This window comes from Salmo salar, chromosome 15 (assembly GCF_965601325.2).
Source record: "Salmo salar chromosome 15, fSalSal1, whole genome shotgun sequence".
NCBI classification, from domain to species: Eukaryota; Metazoa; Chordata; class Actinopteri; order Salmoniformes; family Salmonidae; genus Salmo; species Salmo salar.
The window spans coordinates 92,385,656-92,404,247 of NC_138305.1; the positions used below are offsets into that span (position 1 = coordinate 92,385,656).

Here is an 18,592-nt window from a genome sequence, read left to right on the forward strand (position 1 = left end):
TGTTCCTCAAGCGTCCATGTGAGCAAGCATGAGCAGTATCGGTTACGGTTACAGAGCCCCAAGGCCACAAGTGGGGTGTTAATCCTAGAAGGGACTTGCCCTGCCAACACACACTCAGTCGCATCTAAGTGGCATTATTAATTTCATATGATGACTGGCTATTTTTAAAGTGGAGGCTAATATTGGAGGTGTTCAGAGGACTGTGTCTCCTTCCATGTTGCCATCTGGGTTGAGAGAATATGAGTCCCCCTAGGAACATGGTGTACACTTGGAGGAATCTAAGTCATGACTTTCTACTTCCTTTTACAGTTGGATCCAATGCATTTGTGTGATTCTCGTAGTGAAATGCCCTTTTCGTTGCATTGTTTGAGCTGCTAAAATGATAGTTATGTAGACCTATGTCCTACAATATGTGGACAGGAAACTCCAATAAACGTTCCTTATGGCCTGGAAACTACTTGATGGTCATTGGTTTAGACGCATGGGTTAGGATTCCCTTGGCCTACACATACATTGCATTCAGAAAGTATTCAGACCCCACTTTTTCCACATTTTGTTACGTTACAGCCTTATTCTAAAATGGATTAAAGAAAAAAAAAAATATTCATCAATCTACACACAATACCCCTGACGAAGTGAGAACAGGTTTTTAGATATTTTTGCAAATGTATTAAAAATAAAAAAGGACACCTAATTTACACAAGTATTCAGGCTGTATCACATCCGGCCATGATTGGGAGGGCGGCGCACAATTGGCTCAGCATCTTCCGGGGTAGGCCGTCATTGTAAAAAAGAATTGCCTAGTTTAAATTAAAAAAAATATATATAAATTCAGACCCTTTACTATAAGACTTGAAATTGGGCTCAGGTGCATCCTGTTTCCATTGATCATCCTTGATGTTTCTACAACTTGATTGGAGTCCACCTGTGGTAAAATCAATTGATTGAATATGATTTAGACAGGCGTGTGCCTTTCCAATGTCCCACCGTTGACAGTGCATGCCAGAGCAAAAACCATGCCACGAGGTTGAAGGAATTGTTCATAGAGCTCCGAGACAGGATTGTGTCGGCACATATCTGGGAGGCGTACCAAAAAAAATGTCTGCGGCATTGAAGGTCCCTAAGAACACAATGGCCTCAATCATTCTTAAATGAAAGAAATTTGGAACCACCAAGACTCTTCCTAGAGCTGTCCGCCCAGCCAAACTGAGCAATCAGGGGAGAAGGGCCTTGGTCAGGGAGGTGACCAAGAACCCGATGGTCACTCTGACAGAGCTCCAGAGTTCCTCTGTGGAGATGGGAGAACGTTCCAGAAGGACAACCACCTCTGCAGCACTCCACCAATCAGGCCTTTATGGTAGAGTGGCCAGATGGAAGCCACTCTTCACTAAAAGGCACATGACAGCCCGCATGGTGGTGGCATCTTCATGCTGTGGCGATGTTTTTTCAACGGCAGGGACTGGGAGACTAGTCAGGATCGAGGGAAAGCTGAACTGAGCAAAGTACAGAGACTTCCTTGATGTAAACCTGCTCCAGAGCGCTCATGACCTCCGACTGGGGAAAAGGTTCACCTTCCAACAGAACCATGACCCTAAGCACACCGCCATGACAAGGCTGGAGTGGCTTCAGGACAAGTCTTTAAGTGGCCTAGCCAGAGCCCGGACTTGAAAATGATCGAACATCTCTGGAGAGACCTGAAAATAGCTGTGAAGTGATGCTCCCCATCCCACCTGACAGAACTTGAGAGGACCTGCAGAGAAGAATGGGGAAAAACTCCCCAAATACAGGTGTGCCAAGCTTGTAGCGTCATACCCAAGAAGACTCAAGTTTGTAATTTGCTGCCAAAGGTGCATCAACAAAGTACTTATGTATGGGACCACTCAGCCGTCATATCGCTCAGGAAGGAGACGCGTTCTGTCTCCTAGAGATGAATGTACTTTGGTGCGAAAAGTGCAAATCAATCCCAGAACAACAGCAAAGGACCTTGTGAAGATGCTGGAGGAAACCGGTACAAAGTATCTATATCCACAGTAAATAGAACTGTTTGGCCATAAAGACCATAGTTATGTTTGGAGGAAAAAGGAGGAGGCTTGCAAAACGAAGAACACCATCCCAAACGTGAATCACGGGGTGGCAGCATCATGTTGTGGGTTGCTTTGCTGCAGGAGGGACTGGTGCACTTCACAAAATAGATGGCATCATGAGGGAAGGACATTTTCTGGATATATTGAAGCTACATCTCAAGACATCAGTCAGGAAGTTAAAGCTTGGTCGCAAATGGGTCTTCCAAATAGACAATGACCCCAAGCACACTTCCAAAGTTGTGGCAAAATGGCTTAAGGACAACAAAGTCAAGGTGTTGGAGTGGCCATCACAAAGCCCTGACCTCAATTCCATAGAAAATTTGTGGGCAGAACTGAAAAAGTGTGTGCAATCAAGGAGGCCTACAAACCTGACTCAGTTACACCAGCTCTGTCAGGAGCCAAAATTCACACAACTTATTGTGGGAAGCTTGTGGAAGGCTACCCGAAACGTTTGACCCAAGTTAAACAATTTAAAAAGGCAGTTCTACCAAATACTAATTGAGTGCATGTAAACTTCTGACCCACTGGGAATGTGATGAAAGAAATGAAAGCTGAAATAAATCATTCTCTCTAGTATTATTCTGACATTTCACATTCTTAAAATAAAGTGGTGATCCTAACTGACCTAAGACAGGGAATTTTTACTAGGATTAAATGTCAGGAATTGTGAAAAACTGAGTTTAAATGTATTTGGCTAAGGTGTATGTAAACTTCCGACTTCAGCTATATCTCCCTCACTAACTTTAAGCATCAGCTGTCAGAGCACTGCAGCTGTTCACAGCCCATCTGTAAATAGCCCATCCATCCAACTACCTACCTCATCCCCATATTTGTTTTTCTGCTCTTTTGCACACCAGTACTTCTACTTGCACATCCTCATCTGCACATATATCCAGTGTAAATTGCCAAATTATAATTACTTTGCCACTATTGGCCTATTTATTGCCTTACCTCCTTACTTCATTTGCACACACTGTATACAGATTTTTCTATTGTGTTATTGACTGTACGTTTGTTTATCCCATGTGTTACTGTGTATTGTTTTTGTCGCACTGCTTTGCTTTATCATGGCCAGGTCACAGTTGTAAATGAGAACTTGTTCTCAACTAGCCTACCTGGTTAAATAAAGGTGAAATAATAAATAAAAAAGGTGACTTAAAAAAAATGTATCAATATATTCAGCTCTATTTACTCTCAGGTGTGAAAAGGCTAATTAGCATCAAAGTAGTCATCATGCAAGACTACAAATCCCTGCATGCGCCTGCACGTCATCTCTAGCTGGCACCTTTGCTAACAGGTAAATGTAAAGAAATGCACCCAATTTATGAATTACTACATTTTAGCAAACATTTACATTGTTAATCCAGAGATGCTTACCTTTGCCCCAATTCAGCAGTCTTGTCCAGATCCTCATGGCATTTTGTTGTATATCTTCTTCTGGCTCCCGAGTGGCACAGCAGTCTAAGGCACTGGATCTCAGTGCTTGAGGTGTCACTACAGACACCCTGGTTCGAATCCAGGCTCTATCACAACCGGCTGTGATACGGAGTCCCATAGGGCGGCGCACAATTGGCCCAGCGTCGTCTGTATTTGGCCGGTGTAGGCTGTCATTGTAAATAATAATTTGTTATTAACTGACTTGCCTAGTTAAATGTTACTTTTTGTTTTCTTTAAATCATAGCCACATTGGCAGCTAATTAGCATTTAATTTGTTGAGGGTAAATACAGGTGAATGTATGGATAAAAGTTACCTAGTCCGAGAGATATTTACACGGTTATCAAAACGTCATGACAGGGTAAGCGTACACAAAACACAGCCCTTCTTTTAAGTATTTCTAAATTCCCCTATGGGGAAAATGTAATGGTTTTAAAATGATTGGAACCATTTCCCTGTTTGACCGCTAGGTTTTATGGGTATTATGACTCATACTGTGGTACTCTAGAGATACAGATCAAATGGAGACAGATCTGGGTTGGCCATACATAGAATCCAGAAACCTACAGGCAAGATCACTCGAAAGACACTGGAGTAAAACCTCCAAGGGAAACGTACCCCAATGTCCTATCCAGAAGCCCATGGGCTTAGAATATATTTTTTTAAGTTGATGATCCTGGCTATGGTGGCTATGCCCTGTTGATTTCATCACCTCATATTTTGTTGGCACACTGCCTAGCAGAGACCCATTGGAGGCATACGATGGCTGAACTGATGGCCCATATACTGTATTTGCACATATGAACACTTTGTACAACCAGCTTGATTACACCAATAGCAAAGTAACTGCCAGCAGTCTCATCTGGAAGTGCAATCTCTAGAAGTCAGAAGTAGGACTAGGCCTAACAGCTAGAAAGCATTTTAAATAGTTAGTGGAATGGAGTGGATTAATATAGGTCCTGGTACTCATTTCATCCTAAGTAAATTCACACTACTGGACTTTCAGGCTGTGAAAAATAGATTGAACAAAGATTCTATTAGGGAGAACAATTGTTAATTACTATACAACAACTCTAGCTCTTAAATGTTTTGTTAAATCACATTAACATTTCAGTTTCTATAATGAAAAAATGTATTGTTTTAAGTGTCTTGTATTCTATTTGTGCCATGTAACTTAAAATGCAGAATTTTACATTTTTTTTAAAAGTTTTATAGGTGAGCAAGAATCAATAAACTCATTACAGAACTCTATTTTATATGGAGCTGCAGTATTGAAGATGAAGAAATCTCTGTATGTGTAAAAAAAAAAAAATAATAATGCAATGCCCGGAACTAAATTAGATTGTGGCGTTAACATTTCTATGTCTTGTGACAGACTATAAGATTTCCAGCAATTCAACTAAGGAGAAACTGTAATCCTTTTGATTTGGACAAATGACATCATATGACTCACTTTATCATAACTAAGGACCTATTACTCAATTTTGTAAAAAAATAAATAATCCTTCAAAGGAAACTAAACAAATTATGTACAATAGCTTTAAATCATGTTTCTCATTCCTTGAGCAATATAATCATAGAATTCAAGTGCTATTTGCATCTGGAAATGTCATGGAATGCATTTTCTCATTTGTTGATGGGCCCATTCTAGATGGTATGCCCATCTTGCATATTGTGGCTTTAAGTATCCCATGCTAATTAAACACATTCATAGTCACAATAAGCGATGTACACTGAGGAACACTCTGTCCATCAGACTGATCAGGGGAAAGCTATGATCCCTTCTGGATGTCACCTGTTAAATCAACAGTCAACAATCAGTGTAGATGAAGGGGAGGAGACAGGTTAAAGAAGGATTTTTAAGCCTTGAGATAATTGAGACATGGATTGTATGTGTGTCATTCAGATGGTGAATGGGCAAGACAAAAGATTGAAGTGCCTTTTTAAACTGGGTATGGTAGTAGGTGCCAGGCCCACCGGTTTGAGTGCGACAAGAACTGCAACTGAAATGTAGGGGTTGGGGCACGACCTGAACTGGGATACCATTTGGGGAAATGTATTTGTTACCTCTAAAAACCCAGCACACCAGCTTACACATTATCATGCAACCCCATTTAGACGTTTTTAAGGTGAAGCTGATTCCTACTGTAATCTGTGATAGATGCTGTAGGAACACTAATGCACATGTTTTGGGAATGTCCTGTGGTGTCCCAGTTCTGGTCACATGTTTCAGATTTCCTCACAAAAATGATGGGGTTCCTTGTGAACAAAGATCCACCTTTATTTTTGTTGAATGATGACTCTTCATTTGTACTGCAACTGGTTCAGAAAATAATCATTTATGGAGGGTTAACAGCAGCAAAAAAGGTTATCATTAGTGCTTGGATTACCCCTGCAATCCTCTCACCTCAAACATGGTTATCATATTTTCAAGATATTCTTCGTATAGAGCAATCAGTGGCCGTGATAAACAAAGCTCAGGCAAACGCAGTTGAGGCATGGGATGTAAAACTATCATAACGCTTGACCAAGCAGTGGACCTACATGGTAAGAGAGAGGGGGGTGACATTTTTTGAGAACATAAATATTTTTTGGTACATTTCATTTTGGGTACTCAAAATGTACTCTTGACCAGTATGTAAATAGTTCTGTATGTTTGTACAAAAGATTGTGCTCATGTCAGTTAATATTTGTAACGTGCTCCTGCGCATTGTATAATGTGAAATAAAATGATCAAAAAAATAAAAACTCTGCTTGGGTTTTCACACAACAGTTTCCCATGAATATCAAGAATGGTCCACCACCCAAAGGACATCCAGCCAACTTGAGTCAACATGCATCCCTCTCATGTTCTGAGGACAACTCAATATTAGGTAGGTGTTCCTAATGTTTTGTACACTGTGTGAAACTCAATGCAAAAAACATTAAGTTGTAATATTTGTTCTGGCTGCTCACTCATAGCTGCCACATTTCAGTGATATTTACACAATATCACTGAAAGTATAATCATCACTATCTGCAATTGGTAGTTCTCAACAGTATCAGGTACCCTTCTCAAATTTCCTTATGATTGTAACATGTTTCAGTCACAATGCTGCAGTGGAGTCATTGTGGCTATGCTATAACACCATGATAGTAGTAAAATCTTGAACCTGAATCTCAAAAATACCATCTAGCTAAGGCATAATGTACATACGAAGCAAGATGACGCAGTCCTTAGTATCAGTCATTACATTTCACAGGCCTATTTTTAAAGTGCACTAACGCATGTTCATCAAAATCTAACTTTGTTTACTTAACTTATGGCAGTTTGCTTTTGGTCCATGGCCTGTCTGTTTTTCACTCCAGTATAAATAATTAGTGCACACAAAGCCATACATCTGAAATACTGCACTAAAACAAACTATTATTGAAATGATAAAAGGAATTATCCTTTTAGCACCATACTATGGCCATTGCTAATGCACAAGAAGTCCTATTTTCCTCAAGTGCAATATAGCTTCAGAGCTTTTACGATAGTATTATTCAGCACTTTCATTTCAGTCTTTAAGAGTCTAGTTTCATTTGTTTCTCCCTACTCCAACAGGGAGATCACTTCATCATTTATCGTCTCTTTAGCACACTGTATAGTCTTTTCTCGCTCTCAGAAAGGCAGAGTTTCCATGAAGATTTTGTCCACTATGGGGGGTGGTGGTACCAAGTCCTCAAGCTTAAGATAGAAGATGCGCTGCAGGCCCTGGGTGCAGAGAGTCCGTAGCTCGGGCAGTTTTCCCAGGAGGCGGGACAGGTAGTTGGGCCGAGTGGAGTCCGAGGCGCAGCTCGAGACGTGATCTCTGAGACAGGTGATGAGCTGGTTCTGGAACTCCTCCACTCGCTTGGGCTCCTTCAGGCCGTGGCGGTCTGTGGAGAATCAGGAGACAGAAAAGGCATGCGTGTGACCGGATAAAGTGTGGAGAGCATACATTTTTAAATAGGACATTTATCATTGTTCTGTAACACAATAACATTATGTAAGCCTGAATCAAGATTTATGCATATCCAGCTTGTTCAGGCAACTCAGGTCAGGGTGAGCATAAAGATTGACTGCAGGCGCTATGTTGCAATGTCATACTGTACTGGATTATGGTGTGTTGTCTCTGTTAACAGAGCCTGACGCGTATGCGTAGGTGGGTTGAGCTCTCACCAGTGATTATGACCAGCGTTGTGAGGCAGGAGAAGGACGACATGTCCAGGTTCATGCGGTGGAGGCTCTGGGAGAAGTCCATGATGGAGTCTATCCAGTCACCAAAGCCCCGTACACATTGCATCCGGTGAAGCACCAGTCCATTGCAGAAGATCAGCTTGTGTGTCTCAGGGTTGATCCTTGGAAAGAGAATATAAATAGGATGGATTAACAATTTTTTTTGTAACCCATGATTGTTGCTTCTAAAATATCTGCACAATGTGAGTTGTGGGTGCAATCAATCCTCTCATTCATATTGTATGTACTGTATTATCCTAGCAATACAGTGACCAATGTCAATACAACACAGTTATAGCTCTGTATACGCAAGGTGGTCTTCTGGACCATTTACATTTTATACAATGACATCATTTGGTTCTTCTTACCTGTATGCTAGTCGCAAGATGAACAGTTCCACGAAGGCTGACTTCAGTAGCAGCTCCTGGTCCTCAGAGCAGAAGGCAGTGAACCCAGGGATGCTCTCAGCCCACTTGCTAATCACGTCCATGGACGCCGTGAGGAGGTTGTAGAACTGTTTGACGTCACCAACGTCCGCTTTCTCTGACAGACTGGCCACAGTCTCCTGGTACTGAATTAGAAAGGAAGGTGAATAGTTAGTTCCATTAGGGGAATGCCGTGCATTCTTTTGGTTCAATTTATGCTCCATCCTTAGAGTATCAACAGTGACCTTATACCCCAAAAAACAATAAGTCATAATAGACAGACCACAATGGAGAATTTGCAGTAGTCCTTACCTTAGAGTAGTCCAGTTTCCCAACACTAGGGTTTGAGTCAATGTGTGCCCTCACAAGAGAGGCAATGATATTAACTGGAGACCCAGCAGAAGATAGGTCCTGGGCTGCTTTTGGCTTGGAGGGCAGACGACCTCTTCGACCTTTTAAGCTATCTGTTCGCACAACTTGGAGAGAGCGAGAGAGATACAAGGTCAATAATGTCTTAGCAACAGAGAGAAACAGTAGTTATTGTGAAAGATGTGGTAGTAAAATGCATCTGAAGTGCTGGGCTCACCTTCTTTCACCATGCCTACTGCCAGGCACTTCTGAAAACGACAGAATTGACAGCGATTCCGTCGCCGCTTGTCCACTGGACAGTCCTTGTTGGCAAGGCACACGTATTTGGCTTTTTTCTGTACAGTACGCTGCAAAGAACACAGAAAAAAAAACTTTGCTATTAAGTTCAGGCTAGCAATGGAGCTGCATATATGAATTGTGTTTGCATTGCATAAAAAATGCATCATACACCAATTTATGAAATAAGTTGACGGAAGAGAGAAATAAAGCTACTCACCTTGAAAAAACCTTTGCAGCCCTCACAGGTACGAACCCCATAGTGCTGACAGGAGGCGTTGTCCCCACAGACAGCACAGCGACCCTCATTTCCAGTAGGGCTGTTCGGTTTCAGCGTCATGCTACCTTCCATGAAGCCAGAGTCATCTAGGGTGCCTGGCTCCAGGGTTAGAGGGGAGAAAGAAAGCAGGGAGGGGTGCTGCTCCTGACTCAGAGAGAAGTGGCCTTGCTCAGCCAGCTGGGGCTGGTCCAGAGGAGACAGATCCTCTACTGAGCCGGGGCCGTAGGTGAAGAAAGAGGATGTCTGTGATAATGCAGTCTTATCAGCCACCCAGCAGCCCGGGCTGGGAGAGTAGGGGCCGGAGGCCGAGGCCCAAGCCGATGCAGGCTGGGGCTGGAAGCCTGGGGTAGAGGGAGACTGGGCTGACGCCGGGCTGACGAAACATTCAGAGCCACCAGAAGACAGGGCTTCGTCAAAGTAGCTCAGGGCAAAGCTACCAGGGTAGCAGCCGTAAATCTGGAAGTCATCCAGCTTGAAGGGCGATTCATGGACAGAGACTGTGCTAGAGGTTGTAGGAGCTGTGGCGATCTGACAGGAGTAGGCATCAAACTCGCCAGTGTAGGTGCCCACCAGGGAGTTGATGCTAGGCAGGGAGGCGGCAGAGAGCTGGTCCGTCTGGCTACTTACGTCCATGGCTAACCTGCAGGTAAGGTCCAGGCTCAGAGACTCTGAGTTGTAGAGGCTGTTATCATAAGGCTGAACATGCGGGGGGTGAATGCAGGCCATTTCTGTTGAGTAAAGGTGCAGACAATACGTGAGAACATTTACAAAGGCAATTTTACGGAGGGCCTGTGTGAGCTGACTGTAAGAGATACTAGAATCTACAGTCATGAATTTGTAGTTGACATCCTGTACCCCTGGGTTGCCAATCCCTGCATAAGTTATGGAGGACTGTCAAATCTGTCTCATCTAAAGGCATGAAATGAATTTACTTCAGGTGCCAGATTCTCCCTCCCCTGCAGGATAAGCCACACAACTTCATAACTGTGCCCTTCCTCCCAACGTGTAGTAGGCAATGCTAACCCTTCTGACCCCGCCAGTAGATTCTGAGAAAACGGTCTCTCTTGTAGAAAGCCTTGGTTTCAGTTGAGTGTTTTCCCCAAACTACATCCCCATTACCATGGGTGTAATCTTTAGCCATCATTAACGTTCCATTTTGCAACTAAAACAAGTTTCTATTGGACAAATACAGGTAGGTCCCGCCCCATTTCGTTCCATTTGCACAAATGTTTTGTTACAGAATCAGCATAATGAACACGACCCTGGAAATCCTTCAAGTTTAAAAACATACCGAACTACATGTCTGAGGGGGTTGGCTTTCAGAGTATGGACTCAGGCCATGAAGGAAGAGGAGTGTAGATCCCCCACTGAAGGTAAGACTGATTTGAATGTCTGTCAACACAACTAAAGTTAGGGAGACTTAAAGATGCACTATCCAGAAATCCTGTCGCCATTTCCTAGTTGCTAAAATTCTAATAGTTTGCTTAATTTTTGTTTGTGACAAAAGAAGCAAGTATAGTGTAGAGAATCATTGTACCATCTAAACCGTTGTCAAATAGCTTTTCCATTATCAAAAATATTGTATTTTCATCTGTTTGAAGCTGGTGTACAAAACCGAAAGTAAGACACAAAAACAAATCTTAATGGGAAGCATAGAAATAGCGCGCACAGAACATATCTACTGCTTCTTAGACTTGTTTTCAATGAATAGTGACAGATCTATAACACACACTTTATGTGAAATTGGTCAGGTCCACAAAAAGTTACATATTGCAGCTTTAAGTCTGTCTCCATGTAGCCACACTAGTATGTTTCTGTCTGACTAGTACATTGCTTTAAAAATAGTGTAGCTGGCAGTGCATTCGATTGTGATGCATTAATGCACATCAGAGGAACTAAGTGGAAGCACATGTAGTACCTCTTACCTGTATCAGCAGGTAAGCCACTGCATGCTGACAGTTGCATGTAACATGTGTATAACTAAATAACTATACACATACAGTATGATCATTTGTTGTTGTTTTGACTTCTCATGCAGCAATTCACTGTCAAATATACAGTATTTAAATATACAGTAACTTTTAATTGTCCTCCCAATCACCTATAGATGGCATGTCTCTCCAGTTCTAAGGTATTTAGCATGTATGACTTTTAGATTTATGTATCTCAGGATAACATGGTTGTAATTAATTACATTAACTTACAGAATGCACCATAATAAGGGGTGGCAGGTAGCCTAGTGGTTAAGAGCATTGGGTCAGTAACTGAAAGGGCACTGGTTCGAATCCCCAAGCTGACTAGGTCAAACGTCTGTCAATGTGCCCTTGAGCAAGGCACTTAAATCTAATTGCTCCTGTAAATCACTCGGGATTAGACCTCTGGTAAATGTAATATGATACTGACAGCAATGCCTGAAAGCTGAGCTCTTCCTTACCTGTTAAAATCAATGTCCGTATTCCAAGCGGTAGGTCGACATCTCCAGTAGTTATTTTTGCTCTGCAGTCCAAATGTTGTTGAGGGGAACACATTTTTATACGATCAATTGTATCGTACCATTACGTCAGAGGGACGCCCTGTTCCATTTCCGTACAAGGCAACGCCGAGGCGGGTATCTTTCCAGGCTGAAGCCAATCAGCTCGCGTCAGTCAGAGGTCCTTGCAAGTGACGCACTAGAGGGATTTCATTGAAGCGGAATCAACAGAAGTAGTTTACTACAAACACATTGAGAGACAGAAGTTTGTTAAATATATAAAAAACATAACTTAACGCAGAGCAAAACAAAACAGGCTACTTTAGATGACACAAAACAACGTTCAGTCGCTCATTGGCCAAATATCACATGCATAATAAATTGGCACGCTCTCTTCATTGAAATAATAAAATAATAAATACATCAACTTTTCCCCAATTTAAATGAAGTTTAACTTTTTACCCAGTGATGTTTTGTTTTTTTGCAATTAAAGATGCTAGATACGACAAATAGCCTTCATCACACCTGCTTACCAGGGTTTTTATTATTGGCCTATATGTTTTTGTCATGTCAGTATTTCCTTTCAATAGACACTTTTTGCTTCTATAGTGACTATATTTTTGGACATAGCATGCTGATAAAGGGAAATGATGTTGTACTAAATGTACTAAAGTTTAAAAAATATATTTTTTATATCTCCAATGGGTGTTTTCTAAAAGACCCCCAAACGTGAGAGATATTGTGGTTAAATCTGATTACCCTCCAGAGGAAAGGGAAACTTTTGGACAAGGTTCCAGAGGGTAATTACAAATGTGGCCAATGTGCTCAATGTAGCTTTACGTACAAATGCAACTCATTTACCCACCCCCACACAGGACAAAGATTTAAGATCAAGGGCCTGATTACCTACATGTCGACCAATGTTATTTACATGTTGAAATGTCCTTGTGGTCTGTCTTACATAGGGAAACCCCGTAGAAGCCTTAAGACACGGATCAGGTGATACAAGAAATTGGGTTGCTGCTCATGTTGTACAGGCTGGACGTCCTAATAGTTCTCTGAGATACATTGGAATATAAATGGTCAAGATGTCACGCAGGGGAGGAGACATTGAGAGGAAACTTCTTGAAAAGGAAATCTTTCTGGATCCAGAGGCTCAACACGCTGTCTCCTCTTGGCCTTAAGGAGGAGTTTGACTTGAAACTGTTTTTATAGTTTCAATATGTCTGAATAGTTTTTTTTTAATCCTAATTGAATATTGTATGTATATTACTGAAAATATTGATCACATTCCCTGTGTATGATCATATAATTTTATACATTGAATGTTAATATTGTGAAACTATGTTATACATTTTTTTACCTCCTGTTTCAGGAAGTGATGTAACTGAGTACTGCCCCTATATATAGGACCTTCCACCTCCACCTGGGACATGGATGCCTGATGAAGACCTAAGGGTCGAAATGCTGTTGTAAATAAATATCACCTGGGAGCGTGAGCAGCTGTGTGCAGCGTTTTACTTTCTGTTTTCCATGAGTTTGCCTACAACTCCAGCACCTGCGGAAAGTACCTGGATGCGCGTTTGTTCTTCAGCTTTTGTACATGTACCAAAGTAGCCTACATGTGCAGGAGATGCAGTTGAAGAGGATTAGCTAAAACTTGTATTAGTGAAGCTCCTCAAAGCTTCATGTTGAACGTCCATTACACAGCAGCACTGTGTACCTCCATGCAGCAGATGTTCTGGACAGTGTGAGTCAGGGGCCTCAGACATACTGTAGTCTCAGTGACTGTCTCAAATCACACAATCCTGGCAGGATGTCACTGTCTCCTTTCCACACCTGTAGTTTGTACAGTTTAGCTGCTTGCCTGCAGCCTGCACTTGTTGTGTTTGTTGCCTGTGAATAGCTTCCTTAACTCGATGACCCCACTGGAGTACTCAAAACTATTCATTAGGTCTACGAGTTGCTTACTCCAATTGGCATTAAGCCAGCAAAACGGCATACATTTTGCCTGACGAGCTGAAGACCTGGTGTCTAGCCAAGTCAGCAAATTGCAGCTTCATTGTTTAGACTGACAAGCCTAATTATGTAATAAACGTTCAGATAACCAATGGCAACTTACGCAATGGTATTGGGTAGCAGGTGGGCTACCTAAAACCCTGACCCTATTGTGACCTATTCCTGTCTGAATTTCAAGGTCATTGCCCTCTGAAGGAAGCCAGGCTCAGTCCCATTGAGGAGACCCTTGCTTCCTGCATGTGATGAAAGCACCAGGCTTTATTGTAGTTTAATGTGCCAAGAGAGAAAAAAAAGACAGGGGTAGTGTCTCCAGTGACGTAGGCTATATTTGGTATATGGCGACATCCGTGGAATCACTATTTTTGTGTTATTAACTTGGATCTGGGAGGGTCGAGGAATGAGAAGTGCCTCCTTGTCAAATGACTCCCTGGATGTATTAATTAGTCGGACTCCGTTGCAAAATGCTTGGTCTCTTGCAAAACATTTTGCAACAGAAACTGTTTACTCCAAATGGAAAATATTCTTCTATTGGACAAATTCAGGGAGGTCCCTCCCCGTTTCATTCTGTTTGCTTCTATTTAGTTCCTAGAGTAAATGCTAAATGTTTACTCTAGGAACCACTAACATACACATACAAACAGATTGCACCATGGTAAGTAGATTGGTCTATTATGCAAAATTGTGTAACTGCAAATTGCAATTTGCATTCACGCAATTTTGCATAATAGGCCTATTTACTTAACACGGTACAAAATGCAATATGTTTGTATGTGTGTGTTAGTGGTTCCTAGTGGTTCCTAGAGTAAACATTTAGCATTTACTCTAGGAACTAAATAGCAGCAAACAGAACGAAATGGGGAGGGACCTCCCTGAATTTGTCCAATAGAAAAACATTTTCCATTTGGAGTAAACAGTTTCCGTTGTTGTGTGTGTTAGTGACAATGTATTTTCACTGTAACAGCGTATGGAATTACTGTGTAAACATGTAGATTTAACGAAGCTTAACTTTACAAATGATATAAACACACAAGCTTGTTGCACACGCACACACATCATGCAAGCACACACACGCATGCACACATACACACACTCACACATCACATGGGGCAGAAGCTCCACCAGACCATCACCTGTTACTCTGTGAGGGATTTATTAGTGCTGAGCAGCTGTTTGTCTCTGCAGAGTTAGCTGTTTTTTCAGCACATCAGTAACTTTTAATACAGCCACGCCCTTCTACATGTGGTTTATAATCATCATTTAAATTATTCCGCATGATTTACGTTATTATGGGGGTATAGATTTCTGAGTGGGTTTGAGTTGTTTATTGTCATGGACGATATAGAAATAAAGTAAAACAGAACATTATTGAAGCCTGTGTGTGTGTGTGTGTGTGTGGTGTGTGTGTGTGTGTGTGTGTGTGTGTGTGTTTGGCTCAGTGTCAGAACCACCATGGAAAGTACAGCAGTCATCATCATCATAAACCATCTGAGTACATCCCTCTTATGGAATGAACTAATTAATCATGGGAGGAGACAGAAGCATATCGATGCAGTGCTGGATAAAATCCCTCTGGCCCAATTTGTGGTATTTGACCATAAGTACTGTATGTCACCTCACCATCAAAAGTGCTGACTGATAGAATGAAATGGGATCTTGCTTTTTAATGTAGGCCTATGAATAGCCTTGCTCACTTCAATGGTCCTATGGCATCTGTTAAATTAATATGAATACAGCAAAGATCACATTCAGGAACAGTGTCATGACGTTGGCCTCTTTTGGTACAGGGAGGACAGTTGACCCCCCCTCCCTGTTGCACCCCCCCCCCCCCCCCCCCCCCCCCACCCCCCCAATCCACCCTGTGTGTAAAGGGTTGTAAAAACTCTAAAATTCCAGGAGAGTCTCTGGCCACATGGCCCATAGAGAGACACAGGAAATTCTTCCAACTCATAGAATTCGAGAGCCAAGCGACATTTTGTGTTCTGGAGAAGGTATGGAAGATTGGTGAAGAATCCAGCTACGAACTGATCCGCTTGGTACAATTTTGTGATACTCAGAAGAGACAATATAGCCATATTACCATAAAACTGTTTATATAATTGCATCATAATGGTTGTATAGAATGTATTAATAAGGATAAAGCTTTTGTAAGACATTGAGATGCTATGTACTGATGTAATGTGATAGAATTGTATTTCTGTAACCAAATCTAACTCAGTCATAGGCACGCCCCCAGGGACCCATACAGGACCAGGCGTCATTTGACAAGCTGTTCTATGGGCACTATAAAACACCCCCTGATTTACATTTCCTCAGACCAGGCCTACACTCCGTGGCCACATAGGTTCTACCATCTAATTCCTCTACTGAAAGTGAACCATACCACGTGGTTAACTTTTAGACTATTGATACCGACAGAATAAGAACAAGTCTTTGATATTAATTATTAGTCTGCAGCTAAGTAAATTATATCATCGAACGCGAAGACCAACGAAACAACCATTCTATGACGACATTAATGAATGTCGCTTTGAAAGATCCATCCTAACCGAGAGAGAGACTCTCCAACAGAACCGAACTCTCCAACAAAGAACGACGACACACTGAGCATAAATATATATTGATTGCAATTGTTCCCGAATGAGTGAGCCTTCAATTGTTAATATTAATGAACTCTGTGTAACTTCTCAGCGGACCGTTTATGACCCATTGTTCAACAGGCCGACCTGCCTGTTTAGCCCACAAGGGCACATTCCTCTAACAATCCTTTGTGACGATAATGACTGTTTGTATGTTTTTCTGTTAATTACTTAGTGTAGTAAATAAATGATTTTAAGACAATTGATGTATGGATGATTTTAGTAAAGACTGGGTTCGTGCAGATACAACAATTTACGACGTTTGGAATGAGACTGGACTAGAGGTAAAATACACCATTGAAACCAGAAGATAATCGGCCTATATAATAATATAGGAAAGTTATGTTAGGAAAATTATAACTTTGTAATCTGAATATTCTCCTTGGTGCCCCGATCTCCTAGTTAATTACAATTAAACGATTAATCAGTTTAATCGCGTGATAATAATTACAGGGAGTTAATTGATAAACATGTCTTCCGTTTAATGGTACCCAAAGACACGACAACAGGTACAGAAATATCTTACTTCCAAGTTGTCATTCACATGACATGACATATGACCACTTTTCATAATGGGACACATGAGCTGTTAAGAGTGCTTTCTAGAGCTCCTGCAGTCCTCCAGCAGGCTTAAGTCACCACAGCCCTTATCAGATTCTACTTTCAAATGAAAAAATAATCTGAACAAATACTGAACAAAAATATAAATGTTTCATGAGCTGAAATAAAATATCCCATAAAATTTCCATATGCACAAAAAGCTTATTTTTCTAAAATGTTGTGCACAAATTTGTTTACATCCCTGTTAGTGAGCATTTCTCCTTTGCCAAGATAATACATCCACCTGACAGGTGTGGCATATCAAGAAGCTGATTAAACAGCATGATCATTACACAGGTGCACCTTGTGCTGGGGAAAATAAAAGGCCACTCTAAAATGTGCAGTTTTGTCACACAACACAATGCCAGAGATGTATCAAGTTTTTAGGGAGCGTGCAATTGGTATGCTGACTGCAGGAATGTCCACCAGAGCCGTTGACAGGGAATTGAATGTTAATTTCTCTACCGTAAGTTGCCTCCAACGTTGTTTGAGAGAATTTGGCAATACGTGCAACCGGACTCACAACCGCAGACCACGTGTAACAACGCCAGCCCAGGACCTCCACATCCGGTTTCTTCACCTGCAGGATCATCTGGGACCATCCACACGGACAGCTGATGAAACTGTGGGTTTGCACAACCGAAGAATTTCTGCACAAACTGTCAGAAACCGTCTCGGGGAAGCTCATCTGCATGCTCATCGTCCTCACCAGGGTCTTGACCTGACTGCAGTTCGGCGTCGTAACCAACATCATTTGGCAAATGCTGACCTTTGATGGCCACCGGCACGCTGGAGAGGTGTCTTCTTCACGGATGAATCCCGGTTTCAACTGTACCAGACAGATTGCAGACAGCATGTATGGCGTTGTGTGGGCGAGCGGTTTACTGATGTCAACATTGTGAACAGAGTGGTGGGTTTATGGTATGGGCAGGCATAGGCTACGGACAACGAGCACAATTGCATTTTATTGATGGCAATTTAAATGCACAGAGATACAGTGACGAGATCCTGAGGCCCATTTTCGTACCATTCATCCGCCACCATCACCTCATGTTTCATCATGATAATGCACGACCACGTGTCGCAAGGATCTGTACACAATTCCTGGAAGCTGAAAATGTCCCAGTTCTTCCATGGCCTGCAACAATTAACAGCCTGATCAACTCTATGCGAAGTAGATGTGTCATGCTGCATGAGGCAAATGGTGGTCACACCAGATACTGACTGGTTTTCTGATCCTCGCTCGTACCTTTTTTTTAGGTATCTGTGACCATCAGATGCATATCTGTATTCCCAGTCATGTGAAAACCAAAACATTAGGGCCTAATGCATTTATTTCAATTGACTGAATTCCTTATGTAAAATCTTTGAAATTGTAGCATGTTGTGTTAATATTTTTGTTCAGTGTAAATATGAGGTGTTTTACATTTAGACAGAAGATTATTTTAAGACCCATGATCCCTGCAGTTCCCCAGTCCCCCAGCATGAACCCATAACCCCAGTGTCCACTTGAGAGAAACCTGGACATTCACCAAGATTTCATCACTGGTCTGCCCCTAAGTCTAGGGCAATAGCATTGTACACCAGGAGGAGACTTGCAACAGCAGTAGGCCTAGACATTGAGCCGAGCGGTTAAGAGCATTGGGCCAGTAACCGAAAAGTCACTGGTTTGAATCACCAAGCCAACTAGTTGAAAAATCTATCGATGTGCCCTTGAGCAAGGCTTTTAACCCTAATTGCTCCTGTAAGTCGCTCTGG

The 18,592-nt window shown here is 41.9% G+C and overlaps 1 protein-coding gene across 1 annotated transcript; it reads right to left on the minus strand.

Moving 5' to 3' along the window:
* Positions 1-5,199: 5,199 nt before the first annotated feature.
* On the minus strand, positions 5,200-11,624 carry LOC106572532 (putative nuclear hormone receptor HR38). The gene is made up of 7 exons (XM_014146775.3): positions 11,544-11,624; positions 9,050-9,837; positions 8,771-8,900; positions 8,497-8,660; positions 8,128-8,330; positions 7,703-7,881; positions 5,200-7,419 (listed from the first exon to the last, which is right to left on the minus strand). The coding sequence occupies exons 2-7, from the start codon at positions 9,833-9,835 to the stop codon at positions 7,163-7,165; spliced, it is 1,719 nt and encodes a 572-aa protein (XP_014002250.2). The 5' UTR covers positions 9,836-9,837; positions 11,544-11,624; the 3' UTR covers positions 5,200-7,162.
* Positions 11,625-18,592: the final 6,968 nt, after the last annotated feature.